Genomic DNA, 20,504 nt, shown 5'->3' with positions numbered 1-20,504 from the left:
CCTCCCTTCTTCCCTTCCTCCCTTCCTTCCTTCCTCCCTCCCTTCCTTCCTTCCTCCCTCTCTCCCTCCCTTCCTTCCTTCCTCGCTTTCTTCCTTCTTCCTCCCTCCCTTCTTCCCTCCCTTCCTTCCTCCCTCCCTTCCTTCCTTCCTCCTCCCTTCCTCCCTTCCCTCCTCCCTCCCTCCCTCCCTCCCTTCCTTCCTCCCTTCCTTCCTCCCTCCCTCCCTTTCCTTCCTTCCTCCCTCCTTTCCTTCCTTCCTCCCTTCCTCCCTCCCTTCCCTCCTCCCTCCCTCCCTTCCTTCCTCCCTTCCTCCCTTCTTCCCTTCCTCCCTTCTTCCCTTCCTCCCTCCCTTCCTTCCTTCCTCCCTCCTTTCCTTCCTTCCTCCCTTCCTCCCTCCCTTCCCTCCTCCCTCCCTTCCTTCCTTCTTCCCTCCCTCCCTTCCTTCCTCCCTCCCTTCCTTCCTCCCTCCCTTCCTTCCTCCTCCCTTCCTCCCTTCCCTCCTCCCTTCCTCCCTCCCTTCCTTCCTCCCTCCCTTCCTTCCTCCTTCCTCCCTCCCTTCCCTCCTCCCTCCCTTCCCTCCTCCCTCCTTTCCCTCCTCCCTCCCTCCCTCCCTTTGTAATAGTTTACTTAATACTATTGCCCCAGCCACTGGTTTGGGGATTTTGTCAGTTTTGTGAACGTTCTGTATCCCCAGAACCCACAATAGAGTGTGGCACGTAGGAGGCCCTCAAAACATTGTTGGAGGGATGCGTGGCCCCTCCTTCTAGAATAGGGGTTACCGGAGGGCGGGTTCCTAACCTGGTGACAGCCTGGCAGAGACGCTCATAACTATCAGTTGGAGGAACGAAGGAATGAATGTCTCCAAGCGCCTCGCACCTGCTGATTAGCCCGAGGGCTACCGACGCGGCAGGTGCACTTAGGAGGTGAAGTTGGGCGAATGAGGGGTGCAGGGAGGTGGCTGAGTGTGGGCGGGAGTGGGGGGTTGCGGGTCAGTGGGCAGCCCGAGGAGCAGGGTCGGCCGTGGACAGACAGCATCCTGTGCTCTGAGGGTAAAGAGGACTCAGCAGTGATGATATTGTAGCTGACACCGTGTAACACTTACGTTGGCCAGGCATCCTTTTAAACCCTCTGCGTACACTATCTCATTTCATCCTCACCCCTACGAGATAGGCACTATTATCTCCATTTTGCAGATGGAAACACTGAGGCACTAAGAGTTGAAGCGGAGTCAGGATCTGGAGCAGACACAGCGGCGCCCAAGCCTGTAGTCTTCATCAGGGAGTAAGAGGTGAGGGTGTGGCACATTCCGGGAAATGCAGACACCATCAGCCTTCCACCTGTCCTAAATGCGATAGGAAGTGTAAGGCATTCGGACCCCCTGTTTTCTAGTGTTCGGTACCGTGGGGCACTGACCTCCCCTAGTGCCCTGCCAGACAAGGTAAGGCAGCGCTGGAGCCTGGGGCCAAGGACATCGTGAACCCCTGGATACACATCAAATAGCCTCCCAATCGGAAAAAGTTAATAAAAGCTCTGCAATCAAAAACCACGGCTCTATCCCAAGCCCCTCCTTGCTCAGTGTGTTCACTCACCACTGTCAACTTGCGTCAGCCCACCTGGCAGGGGACACAAGGGGCTTGGGACCGCGGGCTGATGGAACGTAACTCCCCATCACACAGTGACACAGGGTCATAAAACAACCGCAGGCTGTCTTCATTTAAAATTTTGATATTTTGTTCATCAGGGAGTTTTTTGTGTGTGTTCATTTTGATTTTTAAAAACTAGTGCATTAAAATATTGTCTTGATTACTGTGTTTTGGGGTGTCTTCTTAAATTTTGCTTCCTCACTCTAATTCCAGCCCTGGTCCTTTCCCTCCTGTTACTGACCTTGGAGGTAACTGACTTGCCCTTCTTTTTGGAGTCATCAGGAGTCATAAGGGCAGGCTGGTGGTCCAGGTGAGGGGAACCTGTAGATTCAGACCTGTCCTAAGGGTGGGAGTCCAAAAGGAGAAACGGGTGACTTGCTTGTTTGGATAGGATGGGGCTGGGGAAGTCTTGGTTTCAGGTAACCACCTCTTCTGGGGCCTCAGAATTTTCCTGAATATAATTGAAATATGGATTTATAATCTAATCCTTTGGGTGGGGGAGGGGACATAGGAAGAAACAATCAAATTCTTTTAAAAAAAAATCACGTTCGACTTAAGATAAACTTCCTTTGCCTCCTCTTCCCCAACCCCCAAATCCATATAAATGATAGAATTTTTATAACCTTGTATACAAGAATGAAAAACTGTTTTCTTTAAAACAAAACATAGAGGGACTTCCCTGGTGGTGCAGTGGTTAAGAATCCGCCTACCAATGCAGGGGACACGGGTTCGATCCCTGGTCCAGGAAGATCCCACATGCCACGGAGCAGCTAAGCCCGTGCGCCACAACTACTGAGGCTGCGCTCTAGAGCCTGCGAGCCACGACTACTGAAGCCCACGCACCTGGAGCCTGTGCTCTGCAACGAGAAGCCACCGCAATGAGAAGCCCACACACCGCAACGAAGAGTAGCCCTGGCTCGCAGCAACTAGAGAAAGCCCAAGTGCAGCAACGAAGACCCAACGCAGCCAAAAATAATTAGATAGGCCCAGACTCCCCAGCTCCTCCACCGGAGCCAACAAGAGGTTTATTTAAAGGGAAAGAAAGAGACTATGGCATTGTTTCCTCCACTAATTGTGGAAGGATAGAAGGACAGTGCAAGTTTGGGGGCTGGATAAATGTCATTAGTGGGCCCGGCCCACGGGCTATAAAGGATGTAGGCACACCAATTGCTGCTAAAAGAACACGCTTTTTAATTTTTTTATTTATTATTTTATTTTTTTAAGAACACGCTTTTTAAAAAAAAAAAATTTATTTATTAAAAAAAACAAAAAATAAATCGATAAAATAAAATAAATAAATTTATATTAAAAAAAGCAAAAAAAAAAAAGCATAGAAAACAAACTGTGGTTACCAGGGGGTGGGGGTGGGGGGGGGGTGGAGGGATAAAGTGGGAGATTGGGATTGACATAAACACACTACTATATATAAAATAGATAACTAAAAAAGACCTACTTTATAGCACAGGATAAAATAAAATAAATAAATTTATATTAAAAAAGCATAGAAAACAAACTGTGGTTACCAGGGGGTGGTGGGGGGGTGTGGAGGGATAAACTGGGAGATTGGGATTGACATAAACACACTACTATATATAAAATAGATAAGTAAAAAAGACCTACTTTATAGCACAGGGAACTCTACTCAATCATCTGTGGTGACCTAAATGGGAAGGAAACCTAAAAAAGAGTGGATATATGATTCACTTTGTTGTACACCTGAAACTAACACAACCTTGTAAATCAACTATAGTCCAATAAAAATTTTTTTTAAAAAGTCTGATTGAGTGGTTCTGAGCAGGGTAACTTGCTTGTTTAAAAGGCCAAGTTGTGATAAGATTGAAGAGCATCCTTTCAATACAGAAAGAGTTTGGGTGACCTGAACCCCAAAGAGGGACAGAGGAATCCCTTAAGCTATGCAGTTATGGTTTTGGAACATGTGCATTTGATTCATTATACACAGTTGCAGAGTCTCATATATGAACACCTGAAACTATGTATTAGTCTTTAAGATTTTTTGGTTGGTGTTCCTGGTATTTAAAAAGGGTTTGGAAACTGATATTTATTTTATATTAAGAGTGGCTATAAAGAATAATATCTTTTCTTTCTTTTAGGTTCTGGTTTTAATTTGGTGTTGACTTTTGCTGGCTAGGTTTACCCTCTGGATCCTTGGGTTGCCATGGTGCCATTTTGGCTTTTTTAATGTTGTTGTTTTTGGGCTGACAGCCCCACTGAAATGAGTTCTTACATGCAGAACTCAGGAGCTTGGCACCATGTTCAGGGAAGAAAACGTTTGTGTGCCATGTGAGGAAGATGCTAGCAGTAAACTGGAGCTACTGCAGCCTGGCTTGTAGAATTTAAAAGAGTGGGCAGGGACTTCCCTGGTGGTCCAGTGGCTAAGACTCCACACTCCCAATGCAGGGGGCCCAGGTTCGATCCCTGGTCAGGGAACTAGATTTCACATGCCGCAACTAAAGATCCCGCATGCCGCAACTAAAGATCCGGCACGCGGCAAGGAAGATCCCGCGTGCGGCAACTAAGACCTGGCGCAGCCAAAATAAATAAATAAATAAATATTAAAAATAAATAAATAGAAGAGTGGGCAGAGGAGAAAGGACACAGGGGGCTGCCTGGGAGCTGGGGGCTCTCCCCCTGCGGGCCCTTGCTCTAGCTTCCTTGCAGACCCCACTAGCAGGAGTTGTCTAAAGAGACCCTGGGGAGGTTGACACCTTGTCCAGGTGCCAATATTTCATAATTATGTATTGTGGCAGTACAAGATGTTTCAGTTTCTGAGGTCAAATAAATACATTTAGGCATTAACAGTGGTCATTGCATTTTTTAAAAAATTATAAAAGTAAGATGTACTCAGAGCAGCAACAACAAAAGAAGACCAGAAACATAACAACAACAACAATAACAAAATCTTCCTTTCTGGATTAAATTTTGAAATAAAATCAGGATGTTAACAGTGATTAGTGTGTTCATTTAAAAAAATAATTAACACAAGACATAGCAATTGTAACCCCTCCCCACCACAAATGAAAACAAAACCCCATCCATAATGAAGTAAAAAAATCACCTTTCTCTCCATACCCTCCCCCCCCAGTCCCATCCTATTGCCTGGGTGAAGCTACACCCCAAAATGTGGCCTGTATCCTTTTCACTATTCCTATAGTGAGACCAAAAGGCATAGCATGTTTTGATCTTAGAACAGAACCGTATTGATGATCAAAATCCTACCTTACAACTTCAACTAAGCTATTTTCCCTGTAGTTGTGTATTCTGCCTTTCCCCCCCGCCCCCCAAATCAGTGGCTAAGAGTGAATGTTTAAACCACTTTACACTAAGTTTTGGCTGTGCTTATATCACTTTTTGTTTTTGAGAAACGTAAAAATGTACATTTCACTACATGGATGGTTCTGTCATAGAAATTTCTTGGTGCCTTTTAAAAACTGTACCTTTGAAGACTACTGGGGACAGAGAATCTCTGGGAGAGTTTCCCAGTAGGTGGGGCTGAAACCTGCAGTTTTCCTGCCACTTCTTTTTTTATTTCTTCTAAAGCATATGTAGAGTAATCTTGAGTAAGTTTTCAACTCACCTCTCTGGAAAAGAAGCTGTTTGGTTGCCTGGGCAGGTTTTGTATGAAAACTATGAAGGACTCAGGTATTGAAGGGCAGCTTCTGTACAAAGCTAATTTCTCCTCCTGCTGACCTGGGTGGTCACAGTGGGTCCCCTGTGGTACAGTCAACAAATGGCATTTATTTTTGTGTTTACAGTCTTCCTTAAGACTGCATTTTACTGGGCTCTCAGCTGTGTGTGTGTGTGTGTGTGTTTCCTTTCTTTTTTTAAGTAACCTAGGTCCTTTGCCTCTGTCCTTCAGGCAAAGAGCATGTGATAACCAAGGTGTAAACAAGTCTCTCTGGCACTTAAGGAAGACCCCAAACCCACCCACCTCCTTCTCCTCCAAGGAATTCAGTGCCCCTGGTTCAATTTTAGCTGGACCTGGAAATCTGCGAGGTGCCTGGAGTCAGATCAAAGCCAGAAATGAGGGCGGAGAATTCACGGAAATGTTAATAGATCTGGCTGTGGAGACAGAACGCATTTAAAATGTCCTCTGCCTGCAAGGCGTAGACTACATTTAAAATAATTTTGTGATGGAAGGAGCCCTACCTACTGCTAGTTATAAACAGATGTTAAGATCAGTCAAAAGGCCGGGAAGACCCTTTTCAATTGGCGAGTTTACAGTTTCCAAGGGGAGGAGGGCAGGGGAGGAGTAACCAGGACCTTCAGGTGTGTCTTCCAATCGCGATAGCCCGTTTTGGCTGTGAATTGTACCCCCCCATCCCCCTTCCGTTAATTAAATAAACGCTCGGAGCACTTTACAGCACACGACGCGGCCCTTGGGGACCTGTTCCTGCGTTGCTCCCATTCTTGAAAACCTCAACTCACAGAGGGTTGAAGAGCTGGCAACATGAATTTCCAGTTCCTAAAGGTGAGAAGAGAGGTGTTGGGTGGAGGACAGATCCAAGGACCGGCAGGGAAAGAGAGGGGTGCTGGAGGGCTGGCTGCCGGAGGCGGGGTGTGCCCCCTGGGTGGGATTGGCGCCGGTGCGGGGTGCACGGTGGTCCCTGGACGCTGCGCACTTCTGGCGCAGGAAGCCGAGTCCGCGCCGCTGGGCGCCTGGCCACGGTGGGCCTCCTCCTCGCCTGGCGGCGACCAGATAAACAGGTGAAGGCCTCCGGGCTTAGCCGGCCTGGAGGTGCCTGGTGCTCTAGGACGCCGAGCCGAGAAGGCCTCCGGGGACACTGGGCTCGCGCCTTGGCCCTCCTGCCTGCGCTCGGAGCGGTTAGGCTGCACCCGGATGGGCCCAGGGATGTTAGTGGGTGGAGAGGTGACAGGCACTCTGAGGGCGGGGGTCCCCCGGGGCAGGGAAGGCGAGAGCCGGCTTGTCTCTAATAGGTGCCCGAGAGCAGCTAGGAAGATGGCCTTGAAGAACAGGCAGGCTGGTGGCTTTGAGGTAGTTGGACGACTGAAAATTCGCCTGCTGGGAAGTGGGGCGATGGTCGTCAAGTTAGAGACTCTACCCACGACCGCTGCGCTCGGCGAGCGCTCCGCAAACTAGAGCCTCTCCGAAGCTTGGGTCCTACAGGCTCCCCCAGCTCCGTGCTTCGCTTTTGCTGGTTTGCGAGGATGCTTGCAAAGGAAGAGCTAAAGGCTGCGAAACCCCTTCGAGGACCCGGCCTGGCGCGGAGCGCTTACAAGTGAGCAGTAGAAAGAGTTGGGCTGGACCCTGGGCTAGGACGAGAAGCATCTGTGCGTGTGTGTAGCCGCCACTTTGAGCATCAGTAAAACAACTGCTGTTTTTATATTATTGCTGCTTTTTTGGAGTGACTGTGAATTATTTAATACATGTGGCGCTCCGGACGTGCACCTTAGTGGGCTTAGACAGTTCGGATGCTCTTGGACGCCGTGTCCGTCCAGTGGGTGCCGGTGCTGCGAGGGAGGGCGCGGGCTAGCGCGTGAATGCGCGCCCTCCCGGACTGCTGTAGGCCCCGGCTTTTCGGCTCTGCTTCGCCGGGCCCCGCCTCTTACTGCGGTCCCAGTCGGAGCCCAAGCCGTTCCGCGGGGCGACACAGACACCTCGTTTGGTGCACGGCGCCCGCGAGGGCGCTTCGGGGCCTCCACCTGCCGCTCGGGCGCCCCCTCCCCGGGGCGGGAAGAGGAGTCGCAGGCCTGCTCCAGTCCAGCTCTACCCGCCCCGCCGCCTTCCTGGGCTTGCCATGGGGGCGGAGGCGGCGGAAGCCTGCCGCCCGGGGCTGGGAGCCTTGTTTCCAGAGGCAGCTGCCCGCGCATCTTTGGAGGTGGCGCACTGTTGTAGCGCTGCTGTCCTCGCAGACGCCTTGTCGCCTCCGGTCTCCGGTTTCTAGTGCCATCCGAGCGGGCTGGGGGCCGGGGTCCAGGGCTTCAAGCGTTGTGGGTTGAGTGCAGGCTCCCTAGGGGGCGACAGAGGGAAGCCAATAACAACCGTCCAGCCCCATATCCTTGATTGTGCGAGGCGAGCGGCGAGGCTGCTCCCCGGGATCCCCACGTTCTGTTTACACTTGGCGGCTGCGAAGCCGCGGAGGGTCGGAGGGGGCACCCTTCCCAGGCCGTGGCTGCCTAAGGGCGCGGCCACGCGGTCACGCGTCTTCGCGCGGCGAGGGGCGGGGGCCTTGGGGGAGGTCTGTCTTGAGTGTGGGAGCCATCGGCTCTCTGCTCTCGGCTCAGAGCAGAAAAGTTGAGCTCAAGGAAGGGCTGAGATTTCCGGCATCCGGACCAGGGCGCGCGCGCGCCTGGGTTCCGTCCCTGAAGCAGAAGCTGTGCGTGTTGGGGTAGAGTCTGCCTGGCCGGGAAGGTTGAGGATTCGTTTGAGCCGCCTTCCCCATCCAGGGCGCAGAAGTCGCGCTCTAGCTTGAGCGCGTGTCCCTTGGAGGGGGGCAGCGTCCAGGTCCAGGGCGCTGGCTTGGGAATGAATGGCCTTTGCTGAGCGGTTCCGAAACCTCTGTGCCCTTGGGGCTCCCTAAACGGAGGTGCGCAAACCCTCGGGGCCCATCGGCTCCCTTTGCCTCCGCCATAGACGCCCCGGGGCTGCGAGGGATTTCCGTCCCTCCGGGTGGCTTTGGCGAGCGCTGCTGCGGAAAGGAAGGGCAGCCAGGACCTGGGGCGGGGGGTTGGTACCTTGTTGCCCAGCCCTGGCCCCAACATGCCCGGCGGTAAAGTTGCAGGCGTGGACGAGACAAGTTGTTCAAGCTGCATTCCCGGCCGGGTCTTCGAGTCAAAGCCGGGGCTAGAAGGCCCAGCGTGGAGGAGAGCTCCTGCGTCACTGGTCTGGGTGTCTGGGGCGTCCAGAGGCTCCGCAACCTCCCTCGAAAGTACCTGGGACCCCAATCTTCCACGCCCAGGGCGCTAGCGTGCCTACCGCGCCGGGTCCGATTCCTGCCCTGAGCAGGTGCCCCCTGCCCCCACTCCCGAGTACCAGGAGCGCTGCTTCTGCGGTTTTCTCTTTTACCCCCCATCCCCCCCACCACGGTGTCTTGAAAGCTAGGTGTTAGGGGTCGTGTGTGCACTGTCTTTGTACTTCCTAGTGCAGAGCCCGCAGACATGGCCGAAAAGCCCCCAGTGGTTTTGCCTCCAGGTTTTGTTCTCACAACTGGTCGGAATATCACCTGGAATCTGTCTACTCTCTAGGGCGAGGGAGAACCTTTCGCTTGGAAGACGCCTATTTTTATTTTAGTTATTTTATTTTAGGCCCATCTCGGTTTAAAGAAATGCTAAAGTTCAAACAAACCCGAGCGGGAGTAGGGAAGCGGTGGGTGCATTCATTCTGTGGTTTGGGAGCAGCGTCCACTCCAGGCCCGGGGCACTAAACTGATAGGTATTGATTATTGCAAAATCGGATTCGGAATCAAATTGAAAGATTCCTTCTCTGATTCCCTGAGAATGTTTAAATTCAGCTCCCGAGAATGAGCGACTTTCCCTTGCAGCAAAAAAAAAAAGGTCAATTACAATAATCGGGCCAATGGATTTCGTTTCTTTAAAATGTTTCAGTATTGCGCTTTGCTTTCAAGTTTGGGGGGCAAACGCATACTGGGGGGAGAGGCAACGTTTATGTGGAAGGAAGTTTCGTTTTCTGCCTGTATCTGCGGACCCCGGGTGCTCACCTCTCCAGCGGGGGGGTGGGGTCCCTCCATGGCCCCTCCCCCTCCCCCCACCTCTTCCCTCGCCCCCGCCTGTGACGCTAGGGTTGCATTCAGCCCCGCACCTCTTTTCTCGGTTGAGCTGAGGCTTCTGAGTGCCTGAACCGTCGGAGGAAGCTGCTGAGCCGGCACCGGGCAGGGCTGGGCCGGGCGAGGGCAAGCGGGTGCCCCCCACCCGCCTCCCGGCCGCAGCCCAGCCTTGGAGATGGAGCTTCGGGCGATGGCGGCGAAACGCGGTTGTCCGAGACTTCGGGGCCGGTGGAGCGGCCCGCCCGCTCGGTGGCGCTTGGGGCCAACTCCCCAGAAGGCCTTCCCACCCCCGCCCCCTCGGAGGACCCCGAGCGCACTGTGCCCACGCCGTGTGGGGGAGGGCGTCGTCCCTCGGAGGGATTGGGACTCCAGCGGCCTGATCCCAGTTTAAACCTTAAATCTCCTTGGAGCGGGTGTTTGGGACGTTTCAGGAGATAGGAGGACCTCAGCTGTTGAGACGTCTTCTGGAGGGTGGGGGAAGGCCCTGTCGGTGAAAGAGGGGGGGCTCTTGGGTTCGGATCCCGGTCCCCAGCTCTGCCAACCTCAGGTGTGTGCTTGGTGAGGGTGACTGATGGATGGCGTGATGGGGGACACTGGCCTCATAGGTTTGCGGCTGTCAGCGAGGTGCGGCCCACTCGACTCCTCTCCTAAGCCCCCCGAGGCGTGGGTCTCCGCGCGGCGCCGGGCCAGGATGCGGGGCGGAGCTAGGCTGGGACTGGCTGGGGGCCGCCCCGCCCGGCGCCGGGGCCTTCGCGCCGGCCCCCGGGGAGGAGTTATGGTAATTTCCTTCTCATTAAGGCGCCCGGATCCCCCGGCTATCGCCTGGACACACACTGCGGGCGCGGCTTTCCCGGTCCCCGGCCGCGGCCTCTACACCCGCGGCCTCTACACCCGCGGCGGCAGCATCTATAATCGCGGAGCCGCCGATGCGCGTCCAGTGACCGGGACGGCTAGGCCCGCGCGCGGCGGGGGCAGCGGCAGACGCCTGGCCACCGTGACCCCAATTTTGGATTTACCGCTCGGGGGGTGGGGGGAACCTGGATTTAACTGGCGACTGTTTTGGGGGACGCCGGACGCCATGTTGTGGAAAATAACCGATAATGTCAAGTATGAAGAGGACTGCGAGGTGAGCTGGGCACAAGGGCGCAGCCTGGCCCCGCCCGAGTACAGTCCCGGAGGCGCGGGCCACTGGACCGAGGTCGGGGGCGAGGGCGCAGGAGCAGCGAACAGGCACCCACCGCTCGCCCTTCGATGGGACAGGGTCCACTTCTCCGGACACTCCCTAGTGCGTTTCTCCGGGGTCCCCTTCCTGAATCGGGCCTTTACCTAAATATCCAGTCTCGGGAATGGGGCCTGGAAAGAGCATAGCTTACCACAAAGCTTACCGGCCGGTTTCCTGCGAAGCAAAACAGCCCTTTTCCCCGTTTTCTCGGAAGAGCGCTGGGTCTGCAACTTTTAGAGGTGGCTTTTACGCACGAAACCTCCGTCCAAAGGGGTCAGACGAGGCGACCTGCAGGCGACACCTTTGCGGAGTCTCCTCCGAGGCGGGCTTGTCACCTGCCCCGCTACCCCCTCGGGGAAACAAGAAAACAACCGAAGTTTGGCTTTCCAGAGAAGGGGGGGCGGGGGGGGCGCTGAGGCCAGATGGGGCCGTAAGCGCTCGGGAGTGCTCCAGCCTGTCGGACAGGTTGAGCTAGAGTTTCGGAGAGTGGGAGGGAGGGAGGCGGCGAGCGGGAAGAGGAAGAAGACGCAGGCGGCGCGAGGCGTGAGCCTGGGCCCCGGGAGAGGGGAGCGGTGGCGGCGTGGACGCGGGAGAGCCGTGCGCCCGCGGGACCTAGAGGGGCTGCCCCTGTTTGCAGGCCCGGGCGCTTCAGCTAGGGGGCGACGGTGCCATAGCTCTCCTGGTCCCCCGCCACCCCTTTGACCCCGGGAACACATGGCGACACGTCCTTTGAGAATTAAGTCGGACAGCCGTGGGGCGAGGGAACGTGCGCAGGCAAGGTTGCCCAATTTTCGGGGCCCTTCGTTCTCTCTCTGCGCCCGATTTGTGGGGAGACTGACGGTGGCTGGGCAGGACGGCGTTATTTGGTCGGGACACAGCTAGCAGGGAGCGCACCCCTGGCTGCGGCGGGCTCCTCCCCGAGTCCCTTGGGCGGCGTTGGGTAGTTGCCCCCGCTAGGGAGGGTCTCTCACCCGGAGGTCTTTGTCCTGAGGGCGTGGAAGGGAGGGTCCCTGGGGCGGGGAAACGGCGCACTTCCTGCGCGGCGCGCATTATCCGCGCCCACCGCTTCCCCACTCTCGGCCGACGACGCCAGCATGTGCGGGCTTGTGAGCGACCGCTCTCTGCGCTGCCTGCAGGTTTTTTCCCAGGACCCCTACCCCAGCTTCTCCCGGCCCAAGGCCTGGGCTTCGGACTTGGAGCCGCAGAATACCTCGGGCGTCAGACCTTCGCCGCGGGGCCCGGAGGGCACGTTCCTCCAGGTCTTTCTCCAGTTTCCCCTTCCTCTGCGGACTCGCGGTTGACAACGAAACCCCCGGGGCACGTTGCTCCCCGGGGCCTTTTGGCCCGAGGGCAGGCCCCGCGGGAGTCGGTCCGGGCCGGTGCGGTGGGTCCCCGGGGGTCACAAGGCTCAGCGCGGGGGCCGCGGGCCGTGCGCAGTAGCGGGGTTTCGTACTAACCGGGTCTCCGTTTCTCTGGCCCAGGATCGCCACGACGCGAGCAGCAATGGGAACCCGCGCCTGCCTCACCTCTCCTCCGCCGGGCAGCATCTCTACAACCCCGCGCCGCCCCTCTCCCATGCTGGAGTCGCCGAATACCAGCCACCACCCTACTTTCCGCCTCCCTACCAGCAGCTGGCTTACTCGCAGGCGGCCGACCCCTACTCGCATCTGGGAGAAGCGTACGCCGCCGCCATCAACCCCCTGCACCAGCCGGCGCCCACCGGCAGCCAGCAGCAGGCCTGGCCGGGCCGCCAGAGCCAGGAGGGGGCTGGGCTGCCCTCGCACCACGCGCGCCCGGCCGGCCTCTTGCCCCACCTCTCCGGGCTGGACGGCGGCGCCGTGAGCGCCCGCAGGGACGCCTACCGCCGCTCGGACCTGCTGCTGCCCCACTCGCACGCCCTGGACGCCGCGGGCCTGGCCGAGAACCTGGGGCTCCACGACATGGCGCACCAGATGGAGGAGGTGCAGGTGAGCGCCTCGGCCCTGCCCCTTGTGCCCGGACCCGTTCGCCCCACTGCCTCTCTCCTACCCCGCCCAGGCTCCCCCGAACTTAAAGGGAACTTTGTCATTTCTCCCCCAGAATGTCGACGACCAGCACCTACTTCTGCATGATCAGACGGTTATTCGCAAAGGTACGGAGTGAGCGCGAGTTCTTTTCTTCCTCTGGCGTCACACACCCTGTACTGGTTCTTAGCGGTACTGGGAAGTTATTAACTTATTGGTAAGGTAGGGCTTTTGGTATCCGGCTTGGGACATTTGTGGTGGAAGGGAGTGACAGGGGCTCGAGGCAGGTAGGTTTTAGGAGTGAGAAGACCGGGCATTTCTTTAAGATCTGAGTGGGAAAGGATGCTCTCAGGAGCTGCCTCTCAATCTCCGGATTTGTTACTTCGTAGTTTTCCCTTGGCGGGTGTTACTTCTGGAATTCGAGAGTGTTTTTACAATGCTCCAGAAAGAATCCCAGAGTGAGTTAAGGCTGTGATTAAATTTGGAAAACAAGTCACCACATACCTTAGTGGAGTGATCGGTTCTGTGACAACTTTAATTGTTGAATGGGTTGATGTGATTTTATTTCTGATTTCAAATACACACAGGAGTAAGGAGCCTTAATTCTGACCTGCAAGAAGGTGGGACACAGTTTGGCCTACAAAACATACAGCCCTAAAAGCATCAGGCTGGGTGATCTGTCGGGTTTATGCAGGGATGAGGTGGGAGGGGGTTTGGAAAATTGGATTACTTGGGCGAGTGAGTGGCTCATGAAATTAAGTTACGTACTGCCAGGATTAACAGTTTAGCTCTGTTGGGAAATGGGGTAATCCTAAATGAAATGTAGTTATGGTCTGTTACTTGAGGTTAAACTGTTTGAAATCAACTGAGGAAAAATGGGTTTTGGGGAAAAAAAAAAGAAAGAAAGAAAACCTCAGAAAATAAACTGAATTTCCCAGTAAACTTGGAATAGGTGTGTTTGTATTTTAAAATTTACTGTGATCAGTTGCACTGAAAGATTTTGCCAGATGATTATGTCCTGTGATTTTGGATATTCGTTGAGTGAGGGGGAAAAAGAAATCTTCATTTATTTAGTTATGAAGTAGTCTTTTGAAAATAAATGTTCTAATTAAACAGATTTTAACAGTGGTTAGGAAATGCAAACCCTCCACGCTTGGGATCTTGACTAACTTCCCAAGGTGTTCAATTGTGAAATTCAGATTCGATTATCTTTGAAGAATATGGATTTAAAAAAATCTGCTTGCAATTTATAGTCCAACATTGCAGTGTTAGTTGTTCAAAGAGCTCTTTCAGCTTTGGTTAGTGGTTTGCTTGGGAATGCCACTTCTGATCTTCACTCACAGGTCCTATTTCAATGACGAAGAACCCCTTGAGTCTCCCTTGTCAGAAGGAGCTGGTGGAGGCTGTGATGAATCCCAGCGAGGTCTTCTGCTCGGTCCCTGGAAGATTGTCCCTCCTCAGCTCTACATCTAAATACAAAGTGACAGTTGCTGAAGTCCAGAGGCGACTGTCCCCGCCTGAGTGCTTAAATGCCTCATTACTGGGAGGTGTCCTCAGAAGGTACATGGGGACACGTTCTGGGCATGGCGATTGAATGGGGATGAATAATATAAAAGGACCAGGGAGATAGTTTTAACATTTATGGAACTTTTATACCTGACACTGAATTCTCATTGGCTCAGGGAGTTTTAGTACACATCTTCTCTTTTAGAAAGTGCCAAATGTAGAAGGAAGTGTTAAAACAGCGCTAACAAATTCTCATTTGGTTAGAATTTGATTCCTTGTATGAAGTGGTAGCATCTGTATTCAGAGTAGAAGAGCTCCATGGGTCTGATTCCCCCAGGGAGTTGTTTTTTGGGGGCTGCTGCAGTTTGTACAAGTGAAAATTTATCTGCTCCGTACAACTTGCAATGTTCTGTGATTAAAAAAAAAATAATGTTGGCGATGCTAAGAAAGATTTTTGAATTTTACAGGGATTAACTAAATAAGGATTCCCTGTATCACTTGATTATGAGCCATATAATGTAGATTGTTTTTGACAGATGTCTGTTTTGTTAGTAGCATGTTAGGCATTTAGAATTTTAAAGTGGTTTCTTGAGAAAAGAATTTTTTATTTTATTATTATTATTATTTTGTTCAGAGCCAAATCTAAAAATGGTGGCCGGTCCTTGCGGGAGAAGTTGGACAAGATTGGGTTGAATCTTCCAGCTGGGAGACGGAAAGCTGCTCACGTCACCCTCCTAACATCTTTAGTAGAAGGTCAGTGGAGTTGTGTTTTTGTTTTGCAGTGTTTTTAGTTAGTGCTGTGTTGAGTCTTGAATATTTCTCTAAAGAAAAGGTTAGGGACTTCCTGGCGATCCAGTGGTTGAGACTTCGCCTTCCAGTGCAGGGGGCATGGGTTCGACCCCTGATCGGGGAGCTAAGATCCCACACGCCGTGGGGTGCGGCATCCGCTCCCCCCAAAAAAAGAGGTATAAGAAAAGGTTAAACACAACTCTTAGTCACAAAAGAGAGATGCAAGCGATTTGCCATGCGTTCATTACAATGAATCACAGTCATTTAATCAAATAAGTTAAACATTTAACGATCTGTCTGCTGAAGTATTCTGTTCTGGGTCTCCCAGAAAATCATTGTTAAAAAGAAATTGGTTTTCCTAAGACATCACATTATCAGATGAACCAGTTTTTGAAGGAGGCAATCGATCATTTGGTACACCTTTTTTAAAAAAAGCTGGTTACTGGTGGGCAGCAGGACCGTTTCTAGTTTTTGTAGCTGTGGAATATTGGGATTGTGGTCAGTGAAGAGAAAAGCCCTTGTATACAATGAGACTAGCCCAATTCACAGTTCCTTTGTTCATTTCCCCCATCAAAAAAAAAAAAAAAGTAATGGGGCCCACAGATGAGCCCCTCTCCCCAGTCCTAAGATAGTTAGGATGTGACATTTCAGTTTCTTGAATGGGCCTGCACCCCGAACCTGGAAAGTAGCCAAGAATGCAATACGGCCTTTTACAAAGTGGGCGAGGGAAAAGTGAAATAATTATTTTTCAAAACAAAACAAGCTCGTTGTTACTGCGCACAGGAAAACGAGTTGATGAACACGGAGGGGCTTATCCTTAAGCCTGGAGCGGCCGCCAGCACCTCGCCCAATCAGCAGGGCGCTGGGCCCCGGCTCGGGGCGGGGGGAGCCAATGAGGGGTGGTCTCCTGGTAGCCAGGCAATCTTTTGAACACTTTCTTTCCCTGGTCTAAATGGCGCGACTGCGGTGCTAAAAGAGACTTGGCAGGGCCCTGCTCTACCTTTTTACGAGTGTCTTTGGAGGTCAGGGCAAGGAGAAAGGAGCTGCCTGGCCTGTTCGATGCTGTTGGGGACCAGCTGTCCTGCATGGAGAATGGTGGATTCTGCATTCGTGGAGCATAAATGCGGCTCCCCTAGGTTTCCTTACCAGCCAGGCAGGGGTGCTTGAATGATAAAGCGTGTGCCAGAACAATGGTTCTCAGATGTTGATTTAGTGAGTCGGGGAGGGAAGTGGGGATGGTGGGTGGGGTCCACCATCTGGGTTTGTAAAGCTCTAGCAGCCCCAAATCTTGGAACCAGAAAGAACCCAGCGCCTCGGGTGGGAAATGACACCCTCCCCTCGTTTTTCTCCCTCTGTGCCCCCCAATACCTGAGACAGGAGGGTAGGTAGGGCTCCTAACATTTCCAGTAGGAAACACTCCTGCTTCTCTTTCTTAAAGCAACATTCTAGAGACTTACCTCCACCAGTAATGGGGCGCCCACGAAACAAAGTTCCGTGTCAAAGACTTTTGTCCCAGTTTCATAAAGAAAAGTGACAGTTTGCTTCTTTGTCAGTCATGCTCACCCCCCCTAAGTTTTCCGACTTATGCACTACCGACGGATGCTGGGTGCTGTTTTATCAGCGAGAGGAAGCATGGGTGTGTTTTTTCATCTGCTCAGGTTGGGCAGAGGACTGGGGTAACATCGTTTAAATACAGTTAAAATTTTCAGGCTTTTTTTTTTTTTTTTTTTTCTTTCTCGCATTGTATGATTCCACCTTAGGGGAGAGTACCCACTGAAAGTACCCAGGAAGTTCTACTTACCGGCTGGATTGTTGTCCCCTTGTATGATTTCATTTTAGAATGCAAAATGACTGCTAGACCAATACCGATAGTGCTGGAAAAAGAGGGAAGGGACAGTTTGCCGTGGGGACCACAGCGGCCCTAAAGTCTGTTGCCATTGCCGATTATTCTAGGTGAGGCTGTTCATTTGGCTCGGGACTTTGCCTATGTCTGCGAAGCAGAATTTCCTAGTAAATCCGTGGCCGAGTATTTAACCAGACCTCATCTCGGAGGACGGAATGAGATGGCAACTAGGAAGAATATGCTGCTGGCTGCACAGTGAGTATCCAGGCTTGAGAATTTGATGCCCTAATGCTCTGACCTTGCAGCTGAGGGGCCAGCACAGTCCCTGGTGCTCAAGGAAGAAAGGCCCTTAAGTAAGTTAGGGTGTTGAGCAAAAGGAAATGGCAAGGAGCATCTTTTACAGAGTCAAATGAGAGTAACATTTTGTAGGATTTAGAAGAATTAGAACAGTGAGTGTATTGCTCAGAATGAGTGTCTTTGAGCTGTTTACTTATTCAGCTCAAACTAGTTAAGCTACTCTTTCATTACCTTATTTGCATGTCTTAACAAAAATGTGTTGAAAACAATTTATTTTATCACATCCAGTCAAGATCATGTGCCTTCTGCCTCCTGATAACAAGATGTTTTTACTTTTTAAAATGTAATGATCGGGTTGGGCGTGTAGGAGACGAGGGCAAATTAAATGTCTCAAAATGACTTAATGCAGCTGAGGGATTTCTCATAGAAACCAAGAGTAAATGGATTTTAAAATCACGGTAAATGAAGCAGAACTAGTCAAGTGGGAAATAGGGCAAAAGACAGCACGGTGAACCAGCCTGTATCGAAAGAGTGAGTTTCAGGGAAATGAATTCAGGGTTCTTGACAGAATTGGTTTAAGGAACCAGTCTGCATCAAATAAAGCTAGCCCTTACTCTCCTGGGCTGGAATTCTGACTCCACCTCTAACCAGTCCTGGTGACCTTGGCCAGTTGATTCTGGCATTAATCCTTTTATCTTTTCTAATTGCAGTGAGGATTAAATAAGATAGTACTCAAAAGAGTTTAGTTCAGGGCTTCCCTGGGGACGCAGTGGTTAAGCATCTGCCTGCCAATGCATGGGACACGGGTTCAAGCCCTCATGCCGCGGAGCAACTAAGCCCGTGCGCCACAGCTACTGAGCCTGCGCTCTAGAGCCCGCAAGCCACAACTACTGAAGCCCACGTGCCGCAACTACTGAAGCCCACTCGCCGAGAGCCCGTGCTCCGCAACAAGAGAAGCCACTGCAATGAGAAGCCCGCGCGCCACAACGAAGAGTAGCCCCCGCTCGCCGCAACTAGAAGAAAGCCCGCGCAGCAACGAAGACCCAGTGCAGCCAAAAATAAATAAAAAGAGTTTAGTCCAGGGCCCAGTACAGAATAGGTGCTAAGTGCAGCAGCTGGCTATTGCTATTAGTTTAAAATCTACTTCCTTGGCCAGCCCCAAATTCTCTTTGCCTCTAGGTGTCATCCCCACAGTAGTTTGTGCTCTTTCCCTGTCACGGCCTAGCTTGAACTCAGTGGTGTGTGTTGACTGTCTTTCACAGGCAAGTGTGTAAAGAATTCACCGACCTTCTCAATCAAGACCGAACTCCCAACGGGAACAACCGGCCCACCCCGGTCCTGGAGGCCAGCATGCAGAACTGCTTGTCTCATTTCAGCCTGATCACCCACGGGTTTGGCAGCCGGGCCATCTGTGCTGCTGTATCTGCCGTGCAGAACTACGTAAAAGAAGCCCTGATGGCCATAGACAAGTCCTGCGTGAGTCCCGGAGATCAGAGTCCGGCCGACCCCAGCAAAGCCCTGGACAACATGGAGAGGCACAGGAAGTAAAACAGGGGTGAGCCGAGGGCCGAAGAGGCCGGAAGGAAAAGGGCTCCAAAACCGGTTTCGACCAGGACAAACTGGGAACCCCGCTTGCCTGGGGGACAGAGTTTGTTATCCACCTTCCCATGAAAAGGGCCTCCGTCGATTTCCAGATCTTCACGTGCCCTCCTGGATTCCTTAGTATTTAAGGAGTGCTGAAGTGTCTCCTAAACTCTGGACGAGCTATCAGGAGGTGACAAGTGCTGGTTCTTTACCCGTTAAGCTGATATTTTATTTTTTGGAACCCCATTCTTCCTTTCTCTGAAAGTGGTGCTACAAGTTTTGGAAGCTTTTACATAAATTCCCTGGGCTAACAAAAACCCCCACACACATAGCTGTTGAAATGTCAAATTGATGTGATTCAGATCCACAATAAGGTTCAGTGTTAAAGTAAAAGTATTTATGTACCCTCTTCAGTCTCATCCTACATACCACAGGAGGCAAGGATTCTATCCGCTTAAGAACTGGTTAATAGGTGATATTTGACACACTTTAAATCCCTTGTTCACAGGGACCCTTCGGGTTTTACGAAACTTGTAGAAGCAAAGCCTGCTGATGATTTTATGTTTTTCTTTTTAAGAAAAAAACAAAACAAAACTTTGAAAGTTAATTCTTCAAATAGGAGGAGACTCTTTGAAAAGACATGTTCCTTTAAGGTACGGAAGCTTTATTTTGCGTATTTATTTCACATCTTGGTGTTTCGAGAAAACTTGAAAAGGGGTGGGCATGAAGCATTTTTTTTTGCTGTCTCTCATCCCAAGTCCCAGAGGAGATTCTGTATTTTGAGAAGCTGCGTTGAGTGTACAGATTTTATTTATGCATAATTTAATGGGGTCTGTAAATACGGGTGCACTTCTTATGACTTTTTGAGAAATGGGATTCAACTTTAATATTAGCTTTTAAAGGTGAAGGGGTAATCTAAGACACATCTTTAGGCTTTATTCATATGTACACAGGGTATTAAGAGTTAAGAGGATCCTGAGCGCTGTTCTCGACTCTGGAAGACTCTACTTTAATTGAAGCTGTCTGTTCACAAAGCAATAACTTTTGTCTTATTCCTGTTGGGCTGACCCCGAAGATGAGTGTGAAGTACAGTGTGTGTGGGTGAAAACGGAGTTTTGGAATTGAACTCCTTGCCTGTAAATGTTCCCTAAATAATTGTTATGTATATGAAACCTGTATAATAAAAAGAAAGTATTCTCAATAGAAGCTGTGAAAGTCTGGTTGTAACTTGATGTGTGTTTTTTTAATCTTCTAAGAGGAGTGGAAGAATGGCAGAGCTAATTTCTGGTTTGACTGTGGCTTAGTTAATAAGACGGAGCAGGAAATCTCTGTGCCAAGGGGAATCTGGAGTTTCGTTTTGTCTCTCTTGGAAGACTGCTCTATTGTGCCACGTCCCGCACTCATCAGCGGTTCTTGACTGTGTATGGTACCATCTTCCCCAACACAAGGGCTGTTGGGAGATGTGTGAGGGATGGTTGATTGACAACAAGAGAGGAATCCGCAGTTTGGGAATCATGTCTCTTGTGTAAGGCTGCTCGGTTGAGAAACACTGTACTTATGGTGAAGTTGCCACCTCAAAATTTTGAGAATGGAAATGAGATGATTGTTGGTAAATCCTTGGGCAGATCCTCCTTGGGAGGACTTGGCATTCAGTCAAATGCAAGCAGTGGCGGTGTGGTAGGTGCTCTGAGTGTTTTCAATCAATCGAAATTCTCCATCGTAACATGATTATGCACATCTATCCAAGGGATCCTAATCATTTTGTCTGCTGGGCAGATCAGAGGTTGGGTCTCTGTACTTGCGGAGCAGAAGAGACTGGTAGGGCTTGTGTACTTGCTGGATGTTTGCAAGGATC

General features: G+C 51.6%; 1 protein-coding gene across 1 annotated transcript; it reads left to right on the top strand.

The window, feature by feature from the left end:
• Positions 1-10,252: 10,252 nt before the first annotated feature.
• Positions 10,253-19,817, top strand: TFAP2C (transcription factor AP-2 gamma). Its single transcript, XM_059896371.1, has 7 exons — positions 10,253-10,531; positions 12,109-12,594; positions 12,707-12,758; positions 13,974-14,190; positions 14,771-14,889; positions 16,879-17,023; positions 18,328-19,817. The coding sequence occupies exons 1-7, from the start codon at positions 10,484-10,486 to the stop codon at positions 18,611-18,613; spliced, it is 1,353 nt and encodes a 450-aa protein (XP_059752354.1). The 5' UTR covers positions 10,253-10,483; the 3' UTR covers positions 18,614-19,817.
• Positions 19,818-20,504: the final 687 nt, after the last annotated feature.

Source organism: Balaenoptera ricei, chromosome 15 (assembly GCF_028023285.1).
Source record: "Balaenoptera ricei isolate mBalRic1 chromosome 15, mBalRic1.hap2, whole genome shotgun sequence".
Lineage (NCBI taxonomy): Eukaryota > Metazoa > Chordata > Mammalia > Artiodactyla > Balaenopteridae > Balaenoptera > Balaenoptera ricei.
The sequence above is the reverse complement of the archived record's forward strand: the minus strand, read 5'-3'. Positions and strand labels throughout refer to the sequence as shown.